Here is a 23,938-nt window from a genome sequence, read left to right as displayed (position 1 = left end):
TCAAGGGCTAAATCAATGTTTAACCAAGGCAGTGAAAAGACTCAGAAGCATGTTTCTATAAACTTTGTTGCTTCCAAGTTTCAGAGCTTCTGAATGGGTTCTGGTAAAACATAAAAAAGAGCCTTAGTGAAACTCCAAAATACAGTAGGGCTGAAAATAGCATTTATCTGAGTTTGAGGCAGACTTGAGGGGAAAGTGTCACCAGCTCAAGCTATGCTACAGCCATCCCTCTCACTGAAGCACACAAGTTACGCATTTCATCAAATGATTCATTAATGCTCCAACAACTTGATGCTTAAGCAATTATTAATTTAGGAAGAAGAAATGATTCCTACTACGATAGAAAGCTCACAACAGTGAAGTTACTGGTGTGAGAAATTACAGCTTTCTTTAAGCACAGTCAACTATATATTTACGTTTTTGTATGCACATTATTCCATTTAAAAGGTTTAAGTGCTGAAAAATGTATAACAAGCAACGAGGCAATGGGCTGTAAGGGAGTTGGAGTAAATGTCCTACAAGGACCCACTTCGAACCCAAACCATTCTATGATTCTGTGATGTTAAAAGTCCCACAAGTGTAACTTGCATCAATTGAACAGAAAGTTATTTGATACTGTAACCACAATTCATTGCATCCCAGAAAGGTTTTGCGTCTTAGATACAACTTCTTTCAATTCCTCTCTTGATAAGGTATCCTGGATTCTGCTCTTCCGTGGTCATGTTTTCAGTCAAATTACAGAATGATATTTAATTAAAAATATTTAAAGGTTTTCATTTTACTGCTAAACTTTGATCTCTGGCCTTTGTGCTTGATATATGAACATCTTCCTTCTTTCAGAAAAATTTTGGTTTTTATTTACTATTTCAAGAAAAAAAAGATCTTTTCAGATCCCTTAGCTTCTCTTAAATGTAATTGGCAACTTTATAATTTTTAAGATACTTTCTCATGAGTTAAAAAAAAAAAAAAAAAGAGCAAGACAGAGAGAGATAAAGAAAAACAAATAAAAGAAGGGTATTTTTGATTCTTAAGGCCAAAGGACTGAAGACATCCTTCCAGGCCTGTGAGCATTTCTAAATGAAACGTGGGATAGGATGACAGTGTAAAAACAACATTATTCAAGGGGCACCACAGCCATCTTTCCACAGCGGACAAATGCTACTGATTGTTCAATGAGATTCTGCAATCATAGCAAACCTGTAATCCAGATTAAATCAAGCATCATTTGTAAGTGAGATTGCTTACACAGTGATCTATCAGAATTATTAGCAGAACACAGCATTGGGACAACAAAAAGCACAGAGGCACAAAGATGATGTCAAGAGGCATAACAAGAAAACACTACCAAAACAGAAGAAATATTAACACTAGTGTGATTATCACAAATCTTATAATTAATTTCTTCCATTATAACTACAACAAATCTTACTTTACTTGTGTAAATTAGCTTTTTCACCAAAATGGTTGGACTCAATGATCCTTATGGGTCTCTTCCAACTTGGGATATTCTACAATTCTAGGATTATGAATTAATTTTTTGCTCAGGCTTGACTTAACCCACAAGCCAAAGTTAGATGCTTAGTAATTTTTTAAAAGTTAGCTATGCATAATATCTCAGGAAGATGTTGAGCAAGGAAAGGAAAAAAATCCAAAAGAGGAAAAACAGATATTTAATGTCTATCAGTGTATTATCAAGTACCTACATTTAAATAGATGTCCAAAGCACGTTTCCTATACAAAAACATATTTCGCGTAGAAGGAAAAATGAGTTATCATCTATAAAAGACAAAAACAAAAAATCCAGCACCATCTAATAGCATATGTACACTTCCATTTAGAGAAACATCCAAGCCACATAACAAAGTCTTTCTTAAAGCCTTTAACTGAACCTTTTTATTTGCATACTTTGTATGACCAAGCAAACAAAGATACTGTTTTACACTGACTTTTTACTTTCACTAGTGTCTGTCTTATGTAGAGCAAAATCCACAGATAGGAGATGATAATATTAAAAATTCATTAATTAATAAGTAGTAGCAAAGGATAAAATTAACATGTCAAGACAAATTCAGATCAACTTCCAAGTGCATTCTTACAATTATATCTCCTTTGTTCCTAGCCATAAGAATGAACTTGAGTAAATAAACTTCAAAGAACACCGAAGACATTTAAAATGCAACCACAGAACGTATCTGTAAATGTTTGTTACATTTCTATACCCCCAACATCATATTTTACATTAAGTCCAGATTGCACAATGTATTAGACTAAGACTGAAAATACAAAAATATTTTTTTAATACAACAGAGAAACAAAAAAGAGAAACATTGGAAAGCTTTTGGTTAAACTTGATTAATACATCAGCTTTACAATCTGAATGAGCCCACATCTGGAGAAAATTGAACAAAAATAGGAAAAGAAGATTTTTTTTTCAGAATTAATCCTCCATCGAGGTTGAAGGAAGCCTCTCCTAAAGAAAACAGGAGCATGTTGAGGAGAGGTAGGTCAAGAATGACAAGGCTGTCCTGATCTTTGGCTCCATAAATAGAAATTTTACTGTCCCTGAGAAAATGTTTTGATTTGTTTCCCTAGGAAGAAAAGCAAGGTTGCTGAGGGCCTTGTAGAAGCAGAGAAGACAAACGCTAGATTAAGTACTTGATTTTGATTTTTTTCCCCCAACCTATATATCACAACCAAGCTAAGAAGCCATCAGATACCGATTCTTGGTGTGTGTAGACTTGCCATCAAAAAACTAAATAAAACAAAAATTAGTCCCTCTTTTCTGTCTACCTAAAACAAAATGGTGGAGCAACTAACTCCCCCAGCCCAGCTTCTACAGACACTGCCTGCTGAAAGTTACTGTCTCTCAGTTCCTTTTGATGTAAGCTGGAAAGTTTCCCATTGCCTTGTCAGTCCAATCAGTCATCCTGCCTTGGAATAAGTGTTAACTGCTACAGGGACAATATATGATTTCATCTTTTCATCAAGAACATTTGATCAATTTTTAAAGATACGTAAATTTTGTATAATTTTTTTTTAAAATACAAGTTATGCCAAGACTTACTTTACTTCATGACTCTCAAATAAAGCCTCTGAAACAAATTTGAGGCCAACTAATATCAAAAACTTTTCTCCTTTAGTGGTTAAAGACCTAGTTTTCTCCTTTTATTCACATTAGTTTGTTACAACAGCTTTTTTTTTTTTTTCATTAAAAGCATACATACAGTGTAGAATTAATATAATACATAAGCCAAAAGACAGACAACTCTGCATGAGAAAACTGAAGGCAATCAAATGCTGCCAAGAGAACAGAGTACAACTACCAGATGGCAGCACATTCAGTTCTTAAGCAAGTCAAGGGAGTACTTCATGTGTTTAGTTTTCTTATTACATGCTCAGGATGTGCTTTGGATGGAATAATTTATAAAGTAAACTTTTTCCATTCATTACACTATTGAGATGAAATATAATGAAACAGAGACTGAGGAGGTCATGTATGAGGGCTGGTCCAAAAGTAATGCCTCGTATTTAATTATGATGGCCCACAACGTCAGAGGTGGATGTTGGTGAGATGGCAGTAGAAGTTGAACCTTCCCACCAATATCCTGTTACATGCTGTTGCTGTGCAACATGGCAGCAGAGGGGCAGTGTGACAGAATGGTGCCTGACATGAAAGCATGTATGAAGCAAAGGTGTGGAACTGAATTCCTCTATGTAGAAAAAATAGCACCCATTGACATTCATCAATACTTGCAGAATGTTTACGGACAGCAAACAGTGAATGTGAGCACAGTGAGGTGGTGGGTGGTGCATTTCAGCAGTGGTGACACAAAAAAAGTGAAGGATCACCTCTGCATATCTTTACAAGCGCAGAATGCAGGCTCTTGTTCATAGCTAGAAAAAATGCAGAGCTCATAGTATCTGTGTTGAAAAATAGCATCTTGCAGCTGAGCATTTGCTCTATTAAATATTATTATTGAGCTCTATCCGTCATAGTTTCCAAGGAAATACATAGGAAGTATTTAAGTTTCTCTGAAAGTAATGCTTAATTAAATCACTTTATATCACTTTACTCCTTAAATAAAAGGAATACCAAATCCATATATGGTTTAGAATCTCAGAATCACTCATAGTCTACACACAGACTGTTTAGGAAGCTAATAGATTTCCTAGCTCAAATTAATTCCATGGGTCAAATGTATTATTTCACACAATTTGTGCATCTATAAACTTCACTATGATGCCTTAGAAAACAACAGCAGTTCAAAAAAGTTGAAGACCAAAGCATTTTAACCTCTGCATATGATTCATACACATATTTTATCTGAAGCTATGTACCAACTAGTGGTCTAATCAGTTCACCACTCCTGGCTATTGTAGAGATATTCTAAAATAGTGCCATACGGTTTAAAATGGGATTTTTACTGATGTGAACTGCAGGTGCTAAGTCAGGTTGTTATATTTATATTTGCACACCTAAATATATAAAATCATCTACTCTGCTCCATCCTAAGATATGACAGTCAAATATGAGGAAAGTTCCAGAACTTTTGGCTTCATGGAAGAACTCAACCAAAAAAATTGAACTTCTCTTCCCATCTCAAAGCCCGTAATTTCCATGATGGTCTACACGCCTAATATTTTAACTGGTATCTCAGCACTGAAGGTTATTTCCAACAAGTATAAATATCTTATTTTTGTGAGAGAACAGGATGTCCAGCTGTATGTGAAAAGTTATTTTCAAGTAAAAACCTCTGAATGATTTCCCTGTCTTCAGACAAGATTGAAGATTAAAGGGAAAAAAAAGTGTAACAGTGACATATACATTTCCTCTCTCATGAAGTTAAAAGACTGTCTCTGTAGTCTGAAATGAATGACTAAATTTTTTGAATTAGTATTTCTGTTAACTAACCAGGCTTGTTAATTTTTTCCACTAATTTTCAAATTAAAATTTGGATTCTTCCAGTATGTATTTCTTTACCCAATGAGCACTGGCTGGCTGCCTTCCTCCACAAAAAGGGCTCTCAAACCTTTTACTCACAGAGTAAAATACAGATGCTCATTATCAGAAAACTCACAACAGTCACTACAATCAGTGTTTGTCATATGTATGACTTTAAACATAGAGGAAAATAATTTTGCTAAACTTTACAGAGTTAATGAAGTTGAGCAAATCTGATTATAACATGTAATCTCAACAGGAAGAGTGAATTGGAAATGATCTCCCTGTCCACTGTGTTTCTTCATATTGAAACATGAAATTAGCTGTCAATGATAAAATTTCTTTTGAGTATTACAACCACAACATTTGGTGTACACAGGAGTTGTTGCTGATGGGTGTTTTCAAAGACAGCATCATACTCTTCACTACTGTTCCCCTCATCTTGCAAAGCAACTTGAATTTATTTTACTAGAAAACTGAAAGAATGGCATATATAATCTTGCAGTACGAAAACCTGCAATATTATAAAGATTATCAACTCATGAACTGTACATGTGCCAGAGATTTAAACTGGAAAATGAATCTGGAATACATTCAGCATCACATCCAGATTTTTAGAAATTAGCTGTGTAGGTCATCTAGTTATTAGAAAAAATAAAACTAATAAAGCTGAATTACAATGATACCTCAAAATTATTGCAGAATTTATAATAATAGCAAAAGTAAACAGCATCTATATATTTTATGACCTGTGCATATCTACTAAGAACCATACTAAGCTGACAAATTACTTCAAATGTAGATAACACAGGACCAAAACTGCACGTTGTTGGTATTAAGATTAGATTTTTCACTCAGTTAAGGCACTTGTCCTTAAAACACTATTGAAAACATAGCAAGGAAGTCCCTGTTTAGAAGTAAAAATATCATTCACCATCAGCTATTCTAAATAACTAAGATAATACAAAAACTTGGGGAGGTCCAGAAAAATTTAAGTTCTCTGGTACATCCCGAACCTTTTACTTTTTCCACGCAAAATATGGTGAGCTCCAAGCAAGCAAACACTCTGAAGACTCAGTCAGAACTAAAAGGGCTTCTGCTTGATTATGCAAAAATACACAGTGAAAAAATCAAATTAAGATTGCCCGCCATCAAACAGAAACTTTGAGAGATAGTTTATACGTGCACTTACATTGCAGGAGTACATTTACACTGTTACCTGAGATTGAGGAACCTCTTTTCCTTTGCACCATCCTCACTTAAGCTTAGCAGACAAAGAACAAGAAGATACAGACACTGCAACTCAGAAGTCCATCAACTTGTAATCTATCCACAAATCTCCTTTCTTCTGGTTCTGCATTTACATCTCAAAACACAGTATTTTGAATTCTATTCTAGTAGTCTATTTCTCCTCATTACATGGCAAAAGGTCTCAAAGCCCTTCATGCAAAGTGGCACTTAAATGGCTCCAACAAATGCTACATAAGCCCTTAAGATTTCAAATACTGCACATCACTCATGACAGTGTGGGCAGATCTCCAGGAAATCATCAGAATATTTTCTCAGTGGTGACAACTGTCCAAGCTCTCAGGATGTAACCTAATCAGTTCAGGAAAATTTGAAATGATTAATTGAAAGCTGCTACAGTATCTTTAAAGAGCTTGGGTAACCTTTTTAGTTGGTACAATGATCTGCTGTTGGATCTATTGTAGATTCATAAAAAATATCTGGAAGGTTATTCTGAAGACTAGGATCTCAGAAAGAAAAGAAAGTTTGGGTAAAAGAGTTAACAGATTATAAAAGATCTCAAATATATATCACGTAATTCATGATCAGCATCACAAAAACAAAAAGGAATACATCTACCTCTCTAATTCATACCAATATTCAAACTTCCAGGCCTTCAATCTAGAAGATAACTTTTGCTGATGCAGCAGTTACCACTACAAAAGGAGCTAGATAAGTGCAGTGGAAATCCACAGACTATTATTTTCTATCTTTTTTCATGGCTATGGTCAGAAAGTTCCACAGTGGCCTAAAACATTCAACAGTCCCATTAAATGGCTAGAAATAGTGTCAGATTATGTGACAGTTCTATTGTTACACAGATGTCAGTGAAAGAACTTGCTTCAGGAGACCGCGGGAGGTCCAGTCATGATCCTAATGAACAGGACTAACACTGAAGTAATGTATCACAGTACTGCTTCACGAAGAAAGACTGGGGAGGGCAACTGCTACAACAGAATGTATATGTCCCTTAAGTTCACTATTACTGAGGGTTCCAGATTCCAGCTGGGATAAAGCTGTAGCAAGAGGCAGTATAGGTCAGTTCCAAGAAGCGTCTTTAAAAAGTTACAGTTGTTCAGATAAAACATTTGTTTTCCTCCACATCCAGTATGTGAGCACTGGCGCTGAGTGATCATTAAATTGCTAGTGTCAAAAGAATACAATGATAAACCAGTAAGGATATGTTTCAAGCAGTTACTTCTGGCAATGATGTAAGGACCCAAGGGCACAAGAACCTGAAGAAAGTCAGAGATCCACTAGGCAAGCAGTGAAGATGTTCAGTGTTATCCATACTTTCAGCACTGAGAGAGAGCCAAAAACAAGTAATAGGACACACAATCAGGGATGACTGCATTAGCAAAAAAAGTGTGAACTTAATCCATCTGGGAAGCCTCCACACTATTTTTAAAGAACAAGAACTTTCAACCAAAGATTTTAAAACAACATTCAATAGAAAACTATTTTTCTAGGCAACTGGTTTTCCAAAAAAAGAAAAAAAAAAGACTGGACGTCTTTCCAGAAAGTATGCTTTAAATCAGTTACTAGTCACAGTGCAAAATTATTCTTCAGCTCTTGCAGAAGCACACATGTAGTCTTGTCTGGAGATGACTGGCCAGCTGTGTCATGTCTAACCAAAAGGAAACAAAGCCCCATTGCAAGGCTGACTCTTGATCAGTACTTGGAGAGCTCACAATGCTAGAAGCCAGAAGCACCATCAGGTTAGGGCGTATGGCTTTGAGTCTCTGATTCCACTTTCCTTTCTCACTTTGCTTTTAAGGAATTACCGGCAGTTAGTTGGTTGAGTATGTTTCCACCTCTTGAGCACACTAGTTTCTGTAGGTGAGCTGGTATCCAGCTGGTCAGAGTGAGTCTGCCTTGCAACAAAGGCTCCTGATATCTCCACAGTCTTAGCACTGGATTCATAACAACCAGCTGCTAGTTACAATGCGTTAGCCTCCAATACAGCAAAAAACACACTCAGATAAAAGGAGCACCTCTCTTCTTTAGTATGTATCCCTTTATATAATTATGTATCTAATTCTTAACAGTGGATGCAGAATAAAACTTGAATCCTCGACTGATGAAAGAAATGAAAGCTGGAGTTCCTTACCTCCATAGAAAAATAGGAAAGCAACATGTTTCTGTGCAAGCTGCTGTCTGATGATTTTGCTATGGTACTCACAAGCAAGTGGTATCTTATACTTCTATTTTTATACCATTATTTTTTTCCACAGCAAGAACTCAACATTAACTGTACCAAAACAGTTTACTCAACTAAAGAAAAAAGATTATATATATAATTTCTTTAACTTACACTACATTGTGCTCTATTTCAAACCCTGTTTTCCATCTATAACTTAGCCCTAGTTGTAGCAGAACAAAAATTCCAGCTTTTATGACAGAAGACTTTTTTGATCAATAGAAGTCAGCAGCAAAAGCATTTGTGGTTTTTCTCTGGAAAGCATTTGTGGCCACAGACTCAAAGGAGGAAGAAACGGAGGGGGATTAACTCTTCAATGAAGGTCAAAAGCATAATTTAAAAGTGAACCAAGAGGAGCAGCTGTGTCTGTCAGCACAATCAAGATTACCAGCTGGAGAATTTACCAGCAGTATGAAAACAATGCGCACCAGATGTCAAATGTTGCAACTGTTGCAATGTGAGTAGGAAAACATCTCTGGGCACGGTATTGTCATGCTAGTACTCATTACCAGATAGATTTCACATTTAGCATTTATTAATTAATAAGAATGACACTACCAGGAAGAAATAATAACATTTCCTTAGAAACAGCTTTTGAACCTTCCAGTGTAAGCCAGAGGCAGGTATGCACACTGTGATAATCTAACACTGTGCATTCCAGAAATTCTCCTTCTTTCACTGTGAACACAATATAACAACTTTTAAATTTACTACTGAATACTAGAACATCCACAGCTCAGCTTACATTAGTTTTACCTAGTTCAGTTTGGGCTTTTAGTTTGAGTTTGGATTCTTTTCCAATAAAATGTAAAACAAATATTAAGAGAACAAGTGAGAACACACCATATTCAACTAGAAATAACTTGACATACATAATGAAAGAGAATACTTCACTAACACCTCCACCAACATTTCCTTTACCAGCTTTTTACCTTCATTCTCCTTCTGGGGCATTCTTATATTAAAAAAAAAAAAAAAAAAAAAGAAATTACCTTTCACTCCTCAAGTCAGACATCTGTTCCCAATGCTCCAGCCAGCAGTTACACCATTTCTGGTGTGTAAAATTATGATGTCAATTTTTTGTACGTTTTTTTCTATTACTGTAATTATTATTTCACTCACATTCTCCATTAAAGCTATACCTCAAATGAAACACAGCAGCCCCTACACCCCCCAAAAAGCCAAACAAAAAACAGAGAAAGATTTGAGTTTTAGTCCCCTCCCCCTTTACTGACAATGACTAAACTTTCCTCCCTAGCAGTGACACAAGAAGTACCTATATCCGGAGAGAGCCAACAAAATCCAGGCCCTCAAATTATTCTCTCTGCCGTTACTTTAACATTATCAATGAGCCATCTTTTACACTGGCTCTTTCCCCACTCTTGTCACTTCCTTTAACTGGTTCTGATTGTCCACTCTCAGCCTTAAATAACTACCGCTGTACATTATAGATGACTATGGAAACGATTCTGTCTCCATTTGCAGCTTCCCCCATGATGATTCTCATTGTCCAAACACCTCTCTTACATATTCTAGTTGCTACATGGTAGTACCTGCCTTTTTTCTCCATTCAGTGCTGTATGCCAAAGAAGATGTGGCTTCTATCCTCCTTGGTTAATCTCTACTGTTTGATGTTTATGATTTTTCCAGTTTCAACAGCTAAACTCAGTTTCAATTCCCATTCAAGAAAGGAAAGAAGAAAAAAAAGGGGGGGGAAATTGTTATAGGAACTAGCTCAAAGCCTCTTTTTAGTATCCTCCCCCCATTTTCTTAGTGATTCAATTCCTGTATTTGGAGGATGACATGCCCACAAGAAAATGCTGTACTATCCAATAAGTATAACCGAATCAGATAGATAAAATTATTCAAATATAAACTGACATAATACATACACCATTTGTAATCACTGTAATTAAAAAAGGGAATCATAATGCTCCAACCATAGATACATTGAATTTCTTCCGCACCCATTACTTTTTCCTTCTCTTGAAGATAATTTTTTAAATATATTTCCTATATAGATTCTCCTTCACTTCTGCACTCATTCTTACTGTATTACAACCTATTCTTCAAGTCTTACCTTAGCTTTGCCATCCTGTGCAGACATGTATCCTACACACATGCTCTCTGTTGTATGGCTCCACAGAAATTCCACTACAATGAAAAATGCAAGGTGTCACAAAAAAGCTTACAAGCTGTAATTTAACAAGACAGAATCTTCCGAAACAAGACCAAGTCTGATCACCCTGACCTCTAGTACCAGCTGTATATAGCATCAACTGCATACTCGCTGCTCATTTAGAATACAATGTTGAAGACCAACAATTCTGTGTTTGTAGTGATAATGATTTAGAAACTAAACACTGGCAACATGTACTATTAATGCATGTTAATCCAGAAATTATTTTTCTGATCTTTGAAAGTGGCCTCATTTACCAGTCTTTTAAACAGCCCTTTACACCAATCTTTAATTCTCTGATTCCCTCTCTTGAGGGAAAATATTCTGTCTTCCTTAATAGGAACATGTTTTCTCACATCAAAGTCAAACATTAAATAGAAAATATTACTTTCACTTCCAAGTGTAAGAAATTAAAGGCTGATTTTATTTGTTCTTGTTTAATTAGGCTTGTATTGTCATTTTCTAAACTCCTTTTTAGATGTAGAATTTATGTGGTGGGATTCTTTCCACTAGATTAATAACGACATAATCATGTCATTCTTAAATTTGAAAACTGTAAATCAAACTTGCAACATTCTCTGCATGTTTAGCAACCCCATGTCCTGATTCAAGAGTCAGCATGAGACCATCTTGGCTTTCCAATAATTGAAAGACAATAGCAGAACTACTTAACAGTCTACTTTTTCAAAAAGACAAGTTGTTTAAGTAATAACTCCAAAAAATTTAACATACAAAATCTATTTCCTAATTCTTTTCCCATTCAAGATTTCAAAAGTCCCTTTGTTGTTAACCACCACACTATCCCAGCAGTATTAAGTGAAAAGTAAAGATTCATCTCACAAATCTGGGTTTTTGCAAAAGCCAAACAAATGTACCTGAAACTCTTATGGAAGTCGTGTTTATTAAACACAAAGTGCAAATCAAGGTTTGCAAGGCTGGATTGAGAATCATGAATGCTGTTTGCTGTATTGAGCAAGATTACATACTAGAGTAAATGACTGTGGTGTAGAGTTTCAGTGGGATAAAAGTAGGAATGAATTAAAACAGAGGTGTCTATCTAAAGAGTATCCTATCAATTAAAAAGAAATTACGTGGTTCAAGAATTACCAGATGAGATGCTAAGACAAGCCTAAGACAAACCCTAATACACAAAGTCAAATTAGGTGATCAAATTTGTCATATCAGATCCTAAAAGATACAATAGCTACCTCAAAGCTGTAATGGTTCTGACAGCTATTCAGGAAGCATATGAGGAAACAAGAGAAGAGGATTAAACTAAAGGAAAAACGTTTCATCCTGGTAGTGTACATAATTATATGTGTATTACCCAGGCTCACATGACCCAATACATAAACACACGGTACGGCTGGACATATATGCCCGCATTTGGGGAGCACCACAGGAAAGCATATGGTATGAGTGACATGCCAAAATAATCCATGGACTTTACTGCTTCTGGGTTATATTTCCACCTACCTGTGCTAGTAGTCTAACAGAGGACAGTTTCCTAGCTATTTCTCTACTAAGGAAAACTACCTGTTTCCTACAGTACACTTGTTCCACTGTAAAGCAGTGAGATGGATAAGTATCTTTTTTTTTCAGGGACATACAGGGCTGAACGGCTCAGAGCTTTTTTAACCTATTTCTAGCTATAAAACTATTTTCCTTCTGAATTTTAAATCTATTCTCTGCATATTCATGTTCCATCCTGAAAAAAAAAAATTAGATCATTTAGATCATGTTTGACACTAAGCCACTGAGAAGCAATAAATGAGCATATGCATTACCCCTTGCTGAAAATAAGATTGTTTGCAGAGCATACCCTGACACCTCAAGCAACCATTATTTCTATGCCATGGTCTTAGAGGGATTCAATTATATTAACAGGTCAGACAGAGTGCTCTTTTCCACAATTTTCGAGGACAAACAAGGACAAAAAATTATTATTTCACTTTCTAAGGTTTTATAATCTCAAACAATTTGTATGCATTTTTATTCCTGTTAACAATTTTTATTCCTTTAAACAACAGCAAACATTCAACGAGTTTTCTTTTTAATCTTTTACCTTGATTTAGCATGAAAACTCAAGCAACAATGAGTAAGGAAATATTACCTAGTAAAGTTGGCTTCTCCTGTGATAATTCAGGTTCTGCTGAACACCTGCAAGACCGAAGAACTATCACACCTCCAAGTACACCATCTTCATTGGCAAGGAAAGGTGAACCTGGACAAAATTGTTATCAATAATTATTTGCAGTAGGATTAGTTTCTTTAATTAGTTAATTATTTAATCAGTTTATTTAATCTTATCACTAATGATTGAAAAGACTGTCAAGGCCAACCACTGCTTTTACAAAAGCAATTTTATTTTTTTTAATGAGTAACTTTCTACATAGGTTTAATGATTCACAAAAATCTAGTCTTGCATTACATAAATGGTAAAGATCCCATGGCAGTCTTGAAGGGAAAGCCTGAATATTCTTTATTTAATTCAAAACAGAATAGAAAACACCAGACTCATGCAAGAAAAAATATCTGAAACTTAAGTAGCGATTAGCTTTGCTCACCACTTTCTGAGCAGCTTTACACTCTCTCTTACCTGTAGATGGAAATAATGCAGAACTTTGAATTACAGAAAAATTATACGCCATGAACTTTTTCTGTTGCTGCTAATTTTTCTGCAGGCAATGCAAATCTGAACATCCCAAACTTGAAATCTAGATGTGAGCCCCCCTTCCAAACCTGACATCAGTGAAACTGTGTCAACGTTCTTTTTCTGGCAAGCCAATCTAATGTAGATCACAATTTTTCACCTTAGCACAGGCAGTTGAAGTGCAAACACTTTATATTTTCATGTAGGATTCAGAATAGTCAGAGGCATATTTAGCAGACCTAGAAACTTAAGTTCAACTGTTGAGCTATAGAAATCTTCCATTAATTCTAAAGAATATCTCCCAAACTTGCTCCATCTCTCTAGTTTCAGATGCATCCATCCTCTTTAGATTTTAATTCTCAGTGGTATTATTCATTTATTCATTTATTATCTTTAGAAATGTATTATTGACAGGAAATGGTACTCTGTGTACTGAAATCAAGGATACTGCATGTGAACCTTCAAGATCCCCACGCCTAGCAGACAAAGGCACAAACAAAGCTTCATGACTTTAAAGATACATCATGGAAACTGGCTACTCATCAACAACCAAAAGTTGTTTTCTAAGACTCCAAATATAGAGAGTACCAATGTGTATGGTTCATACATCACATTTTCATTGCCTTTTTTGGCATCATTCCAGACTCAAATTACAATACCTGAAATCAGATACTAACACTTAGGAATTCTGCTTTATAACATTTTTTAAATGGAATGTGAAAAGACACAATTCTTCAAAGTTAATGACTCATGGCACAATGTATCAGTGATCAAAAAGGGAAAAAAAACTACACTGAATAAATAAAAATTGGAAGTAACATTTGTGTGCAAACCCATTTGTTCTTGGACCAAGGGAGTTATAATGACAAGAAATGGATTGTCAAACAGAAAAAAAAAATCATGTCTTAACTTCTATTTCTTTTTGTACTATAATTAAAATAAAGATGGCCACATGTGAAAAAAATCAAGCAAATTTGGGTTACTTTTATAATTTATTCATTTTTTCCCAATTTAAAGCACTCTGTACAGAGATACAATCCAACTGCTACAGACGATCTTTCTTACTGCTTTATAAATATTAGCAGAAATGTCTACTTTTTCAAGTGGCTTTTCTGTTGTTAATTTAAGACATAAAATATAAAAATATTCTATCAGAAGCTGGAAAAAGTTTTAAAGTTAGCTGAATCAAGTCTAAGTACTCTTTCTGGTTAGTAATATGAAATGAGATTCCTATAGTTTTAAATAGGAAAACAATGGCATGATTTATGCATGATTTAAAATGTCTTGAGCTGCAAAATTAACCAAGCACTTGCACTGTAGCCGAAATAGATCCTGGTCACATATTTCCAAAAAGCAAGTTTGTATTGTGCAGTCAGAACAAAGATGATGGGAAGCATTATCTCTCTCGTACAGGTGGAAACAAATTGCATGGCTGCTCCCTCACCCATTCCAAGTGCTTTCACCAGCAATTTCAGCCAAACCATCTCAGAGCAAAACAACAGCAACAAGTAAGGTGCCTCCAGTTCCTGCACTAGCTAAGTTGTGGCCCATCAATCTCTAAATAGTGACAGTAAAAAACAGCTGCCTACAGTAATAGCATTACAGCGTTCTGCACAACAGTAAATTCAGAGAGAATGCTTCTCCTCCCTTAAAATCAAATCTAAGCCAAACCAAATACATCCGGAGTTGTACATTCTTTAAAACAGAATGTATTTTATTGTCCAGTTAAAGCAATTTTTTTAAAAAGAGGGATTCAAATATATTAATGAAAGATGTACATCCATTAGTAAGCTTCTGAAAATAATGGTAGAAATATAGTATTATACTTCACTTCTAAATACAACTAATGCAGTGTACACAGGAAGTAATTTGAGTATTCTCAAAACACTGTGAATTCAAACATTATGAACATATGTCATTAATTCACTTCTAAAAATGATTTTATTATGGCCAAGCCTTCAAGAAAAAGGAAGAGTAGGGCAGACTTTTGTAAAATAATAATAATATTAATAACAATGATGTTGATAATGGCATTTTTCTTATATATTTTTTAAAAAATCAAATTTCTTTTTAAATAGAAAGGTAAAAGCTGAAACTGAGCAACTTTCACGTATGTGAAAGCCATCACTGTTTCACATTAGAAGGGAAAAGTGATCTGACTTCCATGTTTCTACATCAGTTTTTCTCTCTGTACTCTTAAGAATGACAGATCTTGCTAGACAATTAAAAAAATCAGTGAAAACAAAATATGCCTGCTATTCAAAAATATTTTTAATTGCAATGATTGATCTCATAGCTTGCTAATCACAAAGCTACAAAAACATGGGCAGTACCGTTCAAGTGAAATTCACTGTTCCTTTTTCATTTATACTCGTGGAACACTGAAGAGTTTGGAAAGAAAAATCCAAAGCAAAACTAGTAGTAGGGCATTAGAAAATAATGCAAGCTCTGACTGGTCACACCTGAGAGCAGGGGTAGTAAAAACCAACCAAATAAAAAATATACTTTATACTCCTTGAATCACAAAATTATGTTTTGCAGAACATATCTGTCTCCTTCAAAGCTCAACTATTCTGTTATTACTGACACATGGAAAGCATTCTCAAGTTTTTAGTCATATATTTTGTATGTTATTAATCTGCAATAACGGTCTCTTAAAAACAAGCAAATATCTTCACAGTAGCTCCACGTTCACTGATTCCATCACGTTCTGGAAGAGCAACCACAGCTGAACACCAAGACCCAGTTTCAGCCTCAGAACTGGGCTGAAGCAATGCAAAGAAATTTTACAAATAAGCACCTTCCAAGCTGAAGAGCACTTAGTCCAAACCATATATATATTTTTTTAGGGTACGATCAATATGTGCTAATCATTTCTGACCCTGTGCTACTTCCTGATTTGTAGCTACTAGACAGATGCAGTCTAGCACAGATCTGATATTTAAAAGTAAAACAAGTGTTTTCTTTACAGTTATCCAGCTGAAAGACTAACCAGTTGTTCATCAGATGTCTGCTATTCATAGTCTTCTATAGCAGAGAAACCATGACCAGCTTCCCTGTTTACATTAGCTTCAAAGTCCTCAGAACTTTACTCTGAACATTGAATGTGGAGTGGTGGAACCAATTAAGTGCTGTAGCATCCTCCAACTAAACAGTTCTGTATCTTCTTGTGCATCTTTCACAACATGAGTGAAATACAGATTTTCTTAGGTCCATATTTCACCTACATCACTGCACCTTGTCAGGTTTTGTACAAAAAAATCTTTAAAATGAAGCTGTTCACTTCTGCTATGTATCACACTATGTATCAAACTACCAAATAAACATTAGAGGAATACATGAGCACTAAATTAAGCCAGCTTTTAATTTAATGCAGTGTCATTTGTTAAATGTTCAAGCACAAGCTGTCTGAAACCACAGATTTTATATTTTATGGTAATAAGAATTTAAAACTTCAGTTTGAAATTCTTAAAGAAGCTGCAAGGGAAAGCATTCGTACTTTCAAACTTCACAAGCAAGATTTTAAGAAGTTAAATATATGGGGATACTGCTACCCAAAAAAAGCCCAATGCTCCTAATAAGGAGAAGCACAGGCAGGACCTAGACAAACCTGAGTGTAACACAAACATGTAGTGGTAGTTTTTTAGAGGGTTTTATTGCATAGATAATGCAATTGAGCTCTGCTTAATGCTGTCTGCCATCACACACAAACTTGTGAAATCTTAACCTTGCAGTGGATGAAATATGTTACACGAAACTTCAGGATCACTTCACTCTTTTCTCAAATCTCTTTCTCTGTATCACAGAGAGAAGGCATATTAATGCTTCCATAGCATGCTTCTGCTTTCAGGAGAACACTAGAAAGCTTAAAACGATGCAGCATCTCAGTATAAAGCAATAGCAACACTGTAACAACAGTCGCTGGCACTCCAGCAACAGTTTAAGCACAAAGGTTTTTCAGCCTGTCAGCTAAAACTCATAATTGGGAAATCTATGCTCTGTGATTCCTAACTGCCCAAGCTCCTTCTCCTAAGGGAGGTGTTTGGTACAAGACTTCTAAAAGAGATAGCTTTAGTGTCATCATGGTGTTATAACCTTCCTGTAGACACTGTTTATCTGAGAACTGAAGTGCTACTTGTAAGTACAATAGATTAGGACTTTTCTGCTAAAGGAAGAACAAATACCAGCCATGTATATTAGCTCATTACTTTCCAAAACCTTATAAGAAACTTTAAAGCAGAATTCAAAACGCTGCCATTGCTAAAAGCCTAGATTTCCCGCCAGTGAGATGACACAAACATTTACTCTAAGTCTACATTCCACAAACTTGGCCATATTTGAAAGGAATGATGAGTAACAAAACAAAATCCTCTGTTCTTCTGTATGGAGGATATTTCTGTTTACAGAGCACCATTCTTCAACGGCTTTAGAATTCTCCTACAGAAGACATCAAGTCCACTCAACTTAGAAGCAGTTGAAATTTAATTTCTCCCACCTCTGTTCTAACCATCAATTGAGCATCATTCACAGCAAGTTGGCTCTGAGAAAGGATGAGACAAGCACATCTGCCATTAATTTGTTCATCACCTGCTGTTTAAACAGCACGTACTGTTTAAGCCAGGCATTCCCTATCTGGAAGGATTTCCAGGACTCTGTGGAGATTTGAAGAGTTCTGTAAACAGGAAGCACCAACCTGATGACAACTGCCAAAATCAGCTGTTCCTCCCTCCAATACAAGTAACACACATTCTAACTTCTGACAAAACATTCCAGCTCTGCTTTGTTAGAGCTATTAATTTTTTTTGGCCTTGGTCCATCATAATTCTGGTTAAATCTTGACATTGCCACAAAATAGGGCTTTAGAAAAGACTATCAAGGAAAGAATCCATGCCATTAGCAAGCAGGCTAGTACATTGTTTCACCTCATTTTATTGTTTAGGAATGGTAGGTAATTCTGAATCATGCCACACAACTTGAGGTAAGAAATAATACATCAACATCTATGGAAATTGAAAAAAAAAAACAACAAAAAACAACAAAACCTATTTACTACCCAATGTTTGATGTGCTATGCATTTTTTCAGCTCTTGCTGAAAATGCTTATATTACCATGATGTGACTTTGCATTACATTTTCAAAATTGCAAAATCCCTCAAAATTGCCCAATCTGCTACAAATGTGCAATGGATTTTGAAGTCTTCTTAATCAGTCTTCATTCACAGGACAGCTGAGGACAAACTAGAATTCTTTTGTCTAATCAAAACACAGGATTCAAGCATTTTACCTATACAAGAAGGTGGCTGAATCCCTTTTTTCCACTTCAATGCTGCCCTGAAATACCACTGAGAAAAAGGTAATACACATCCCTACCGATGGATAACAAAAACCTGCAATGATAAGTTTTGAAAATAGAAATAAGACTCATAGCAAATTAGCAAGAAATTTACAAAGAGGAATTATAAAACATTTTTCCTCAAGCTTGTCTACCACTTAAAGCACGAATTTGATCCTGCTTCTCCTATTTGTCACTTCCCACAACTTTTTGTTTTGTTGTTTTAAGTCTGTTTCCTGAGGCAATATGATATTGCACTGTTAGCCCAGTATCTCTGTCTGTCCAGCTCCTCTTTCTCTGCAATTGATAGTTTCAGGTACAGCAAAAAGCTAAGCAACATTCAATGTGTTCTTAAGTCCAATACAAATATTTTCAAAGAAAATAATTCATATATCACATAATAGTCAGTTCACATTTAAAACGAAAACATGTGCTAAGCAAACTGATGCAAAATATATTCAAAATACATTCAAAGGGGAAAAAAAAAAAAAGACTCAAAGTGACTTGAAAAAAGATCCTCAACTAAACAGTTCCTGAACTTCTCCATCTTTTATCAGCCAGTTTCTATGGAGTGCTATTAAGAAATATTTTATTAGTAACGGTTATTAGTGCTCACACGTCTGTGTTTGTTGCAACAGCACAGCAAGTTTAGAGAGTATGGAGACCGAAAACCTGGTTCTCTTGAAGGCAGGTCACACGCATATAATACCTGCAGAGTCCTGTCACTAATTGGTAACACAATCAGGTCTCATTTCTGAAGACCTCTTAGTCATAAATTCCTGATATTCTGCACTGGAATAAGTGATCAAATTAAGAAGTTAGATTTTTGCTACTTCAATTTTAATATATTTGGAAAAAATACTAAAATTCTGCATTTTCACAGTATCTAAAAATGACTGCACTACAGCAGCAGACTGTTAAGCACAGCCTTCTAGTGTGAAGATAGCTCTTTCTCTAAGAGTCAAACATAACGCTGTCAGAATGAAAATTATGAAGTCACTCTATTCAATTAGAACCTGCAGGGGTTTTGAGGTCTATATTTAAAAGGGTTAATGTGATGAACAATTTTTATTAATGCTGTTGAACCACCTCTGAAGCATGCAATTGCACACCACAGCCAATGATTCAGACAGGAAATTCTTTTCTCAAACCTCTCCGGTTGTTCTCTGACTCACATATCAATTGAAAAACTTCCAAGGGCTTTCCTTTACGTTTCTTAAAATATTCCTCCGTACTTTGATTTAACATTGTTTAGACGTAACGCAGTGCTAAATCTGAAACAAACCACATGAAGTTTTAAGAGAAATCACAAAAATAAGCTTGCTACCTTTATTTAATAGGATTAATTGCATTTTGAGCAACGTTGTGAAATGCTTAGGCAATTAGTACCAGCTACTTACCAATAAACTTGTTTTGCATAGTCTCTAGGAGAGCTTGGTGGGCATCTTCTGTTTGCAAAGCACAAGAACATTCTCTGGCCAGTATGGTTCGGACAAGGTGCTCTCCACAACCTAGGGAAATATAAAGTCAAGGAATAGTCAAAATATAGGTCGTACTACGAAAATATCGTTCTTATACAACATCACAAGCAAAAAAAAATAAAAGATGCATATGACAGGTATCTGCAATTTTTTTTTTTTTTTTTTTTTAAAAGAGAGTGATACTGAGTCATCAGAAAGTTCAATTACACCAGCAGTTTCCCCAGCAGTTTTCCTCAAATTTCTACTGCACAAAGACACAAACCAAAAAAGGTTAAATTCACAGAGAAGAAACAATAAAACTGCCTCTGGTTTGTCATCTTCATCCGGATCCTGCAATTCTCTGTCAATCCACTTACTAGTTACTATCACAGGAATGATTCTTGGGTGCATTCTATTGTACGCAATAAACATTTTTAAAGGATTAATCTTATAAAAATGACATCTTTAAATCAAGAACATCTTTAGTGAATGCCACAATAACTCCTTTGCGTGATCCAGTCCGTCCAATTCAGTCTTCTGTCAGCAAAGGAATAAGTGAACTTATATTCAGCTATGTTATTTTGTCAGTGTGTCTCCTGATTTGACTATCAGTAAAAATTCATACCATTTTCAAAGGCTTATCTTAAAGGAACTGAAAAATGAAACTTGCCCATGAGGAAAACTACTCAGTCATTAGTGCTACTATGTAGGAGCACTTTCACATCTGCTGTTTTTCTGCCATGCTATTTTCCATTCCAGCAACACTCTTCGGAACAGAGAGCTGCTGTCAATGCACAATTGGTATAGTGAATGTTTACTGGATAAAAGTCTTCCTGGATATGAAAACACATTGGTGATACCTTCAAGACACAGACAGAAGTCATTCTACTGCTGTGCTTCCCACTCACAGCAGTTTCCTCAGTGGTGAGAAAGTAGATGAAGCAGCTAGTGCCAAGTGCCAGTTAAAATCAAACAATCCAGTGAGGAAAAAAACTAACTGCTGTGATTGTGACAATGATCTTAGTAAACTATAATGAGGTGACTGCAGTTTGATCAGACGTGCAACATCAAAGTGTATTAGGACCGAAAGCCAGTTAGGTAGCAGAACACGTGAAGCAGAATACGTAGAAGTCAAATACAGTCAATTCCCAATTATCCCTATATGTTTCTAGCCAATTTCTCAGTAACCACATAGATGCAAGCAGAATGCTGTCTTCATTAAAAAAAAAACAAAAAAAACAACAGCTCTAATCCAGTTGGTCTTATTAGGTCACGTATAGAGCTACACAGATGCACCTACACAGTTTCCAGAGACAATCTATGGCTGGAAGTCACCTTCTTTCTTTCATGTAGCACAGAGTCAGAGCTGGTGAGGCACTGGACCTAGGCTGGCTCCAGACAAAAGCAGCTCAGTCTCCATGGGTACCTTTCACTTTACTGGAAGCATGAACAAGTCCCGCACAGAGGAAACTGAGCGAGTCTGGATGAAGCCAGCCTATATCTGGCACAAAGAAAGAACAAATAAATCCAATCCAAGCTGCCTATTCTGCAGCCAGCTGCGTGCCTCATCTCTGTGCTTCCCAATGTTCTGAGTGTGGAGTACTGATGGCTTTGGACACACCACTGCACAAACACGCATAGGCAGGTTTAGCACAGACTCTAGGAGCTCCCACTGACTTCTTGTTCTTGCCACTGCTTCTATGACCCAGTTAACACAGCAATCTTCTCTAGGAATCTTTCTGGTAACTTGGCACTTAATTACAACCTTCCCTTAAAGGGCAGAAGGAGTTCCTCAAAACTGCTAAAATATCAAGAAAGAAAATGACAAAAAGATTCCTTCACCCCCTCCCCCCCCACACACTTCCAAGATCGAAAAAAAAAGAACAACAAAGGCCCTTCTGGAGCTTTATGAATGCATTAGAAGTCAGTGAATAAGCACAGAGATCAGGCTGCAGAAAAATACTGGCTACACATCCCAAGATCTTGTATCTTCCATCATCAAATTCCCACCTTAGACTTCAATTATGCACTCCTTCAAATGGGCAGTGTCTCCTGGTCAACAGAATTAAATTACATTGAACTTTTTGAAGTGGGGTACTCTGGCATTGAATCTACATAAAACTGGCACTACAGAAAGACCAAAAATTCTTTGTATAGCAAACAGATTAAGTATAAGGCAGTTATAAATTTAGAAGAAAATGAAAGAGCTAAACTACTATAGCAATTACACAGCAAAGGCACACAATTCTTGAGAGCACAAGAGGAAAACATTTTCACAGAGACTGCCAAACTATCTAGTTATTGAGAAACGTGTTCTGGTGAGGATATTATCTTCAAGAGGATCACACAATAGTGTCTTCAACACCACTTAATGGAGGGTCTGCCAGTTCATTGCCCCTGGTAAACTTTTGTCCACAATACAACTGAGAGTTATCTCATATTTATTCAAGGCAAGTTAATGCATCAAGAACTTCAAAAGCTGTTGGATGCATTTTGCCTGTAGATGACAATGCTTTTTTTTTTTTTTTTTTAATGAATAAAACATATCATTATGAAGCTTAGTTGTAAAGAAAGAAGCTAAATAAGGATATATTCCAGTAAAAAAGCTAGCAAGTTGACTTTTTCTCAAACAACATTTGTTAACATCTTTACAGATAAGATTTACACCCAACGAGGTAAGAAGCATGGGGCTTGGAGTTGAATCAACCAAATGAGAAACAAAAATAAGAGCAAGCTTACGCATCTCTAAGTAGTAATAAAAACAGATGTTACCACTTCAGAATTTAACTAATTCCTAAATCGGCATCAAAAAGACAATGGGTAGTTTTTAGCATGATGTATTATCTTATTTTACCCCAAGAGAATGACTTTATTGAAGAGTTCCCAAAACATCGAGTCAGCTACAAAAAAAAATTAAAGAGATGGAAAACTTAATATGGACTAAGCACAGCTGCAGCCCACTGATGTGATCCAGGATGAACCACAAGGAAAGCAGCCTTGCAATTCTACTAACACATCACACATCTCTACATCCCCACAGACAAAATGATTTTTTTGTTGTTGTATTTATGTCAACCTACAAGGCAGTAAACTTACAGACTGCTGCTGGCAATGCAAGTAAAAATCTTCCAGCACACCACATGCCAGCAATCTGGAGGGAGAGATAACTAATGAAAACAATATCCCCAACTCCAATTTTTGAAAGGAAAAATTTTTTCCTTCAGTTTTTAAAGTAGGAACATCTATTTTTGAACAAGAGAAGGAAATAAGTAGTGTTTCACATACTTAGAACAGATAAAGGTTAGGAAAAATAATTATCATAATTATCATGATAGAATTGCACTTCCTCTTATCTCAAGTTAGAACCAAATGCCTCAGTGTGAACTGTCTACAAGTTCAGCAGACCAGGACGTCTCTGTTGTCTTAAACTGGGAAAATATTGCAGATTACACTACGGCTAAACACAAAATGAATGCATAAGGAATTACAGCAGTCCAAACCTGATTTATAACATACAATACAAATTGTGCATTCACATTTATAACATCATTCACTTGTAACCTAACCAGCACTCGTATGAGCCAATTGAAAAAGGCTTATATTAGCTTGAACCAAGCCAGCAACAGACAGAGCTACTTCAATACATTCCCAAATCATGCACATATGCTAATGAAAATGCAAATCTGCTTCATTTGTTTAAATATCTCACATTATGCAACCTTTATGTGTCTTACTACACTCCAGAGTTTTTCACAAAATTAAACTGAAATAAAATCAACAGGGATTCTCTAAGAACTTTCAATTCTGCACTGAAGTTCAACTACGCTTGTTTTAGTAACTTCCCTGTAAACAGAGACTAAATCATTTTATTATCCCTTCCCAGTC

At 35.8% G+C, this 23,938-nt stretch overlaps 1 protein-coding gene across 16 annotated transcripts in view; it reads right to left on the bottom strand.

Annotated features, from left to right (window-relative positions):
* Positions 1 to 23,938, bottom strand: part of TASP1 (taspase 1) — a 73,241-nt gene that overhangs the window by 2,130 nt on the left and 47,173 nt on the right. For 7 of the 16 annotated variants that reach the window (XM_085218920.1, XM_085218929.1, XM_085218924.1 and 4 more), the window contains 4 exons: positions 19,994 to 20,104; positions 12,722 to 12,832; positions 10,510 to 10,583; positions 9,422 to 9,480 (listed from right to left, as the gene is read on the bottom strand). In XM_085218920.1, coding sequence (XP_085075046.1) covers positions 9,422 to 9,480; positions 10,510 to 10,583; positions 12,722 to 12,832; positions 19,994 to 20,104 — 355 coding nt within the window. Of the gene's footprint in view, positions 1 to 1,703; positions 1,777 to 9,421; positions 9,481 to 9,583; positions 10,089 to 10,509; positions 10,584 to 12,721; positions 12,833 to 19,602; positions 19,868 to 19,993; positions 20,105 to 23,938 lie in introns of those variants that run through there. The other 9 variants (XM_085218923.1, XM_085218931.1, XM_085218925.1 and 6 more) reach the window with 7 other exon arrangements.

Source organism: Meleagris gallopavo, chromosome 2 (assembly GCF_905368555.1).
Source record: "Meleagris gallopavo chromosome 2, MGAL_WU_HG_1.1, whole genome shotgun sequence".
In the NCBI taxonomy this organism is placed as follows: domain Eukaryota; kingdom Metazoa; phylum Chordata; class Aves; order Galliformes; family Phasianidae; genus Meleagris; species Meleagris gallopavo.
Note: the sequence above shows the minus strand (reverse complement) of the source record. Positions and strands in the feature narration are given on the sequence as shown.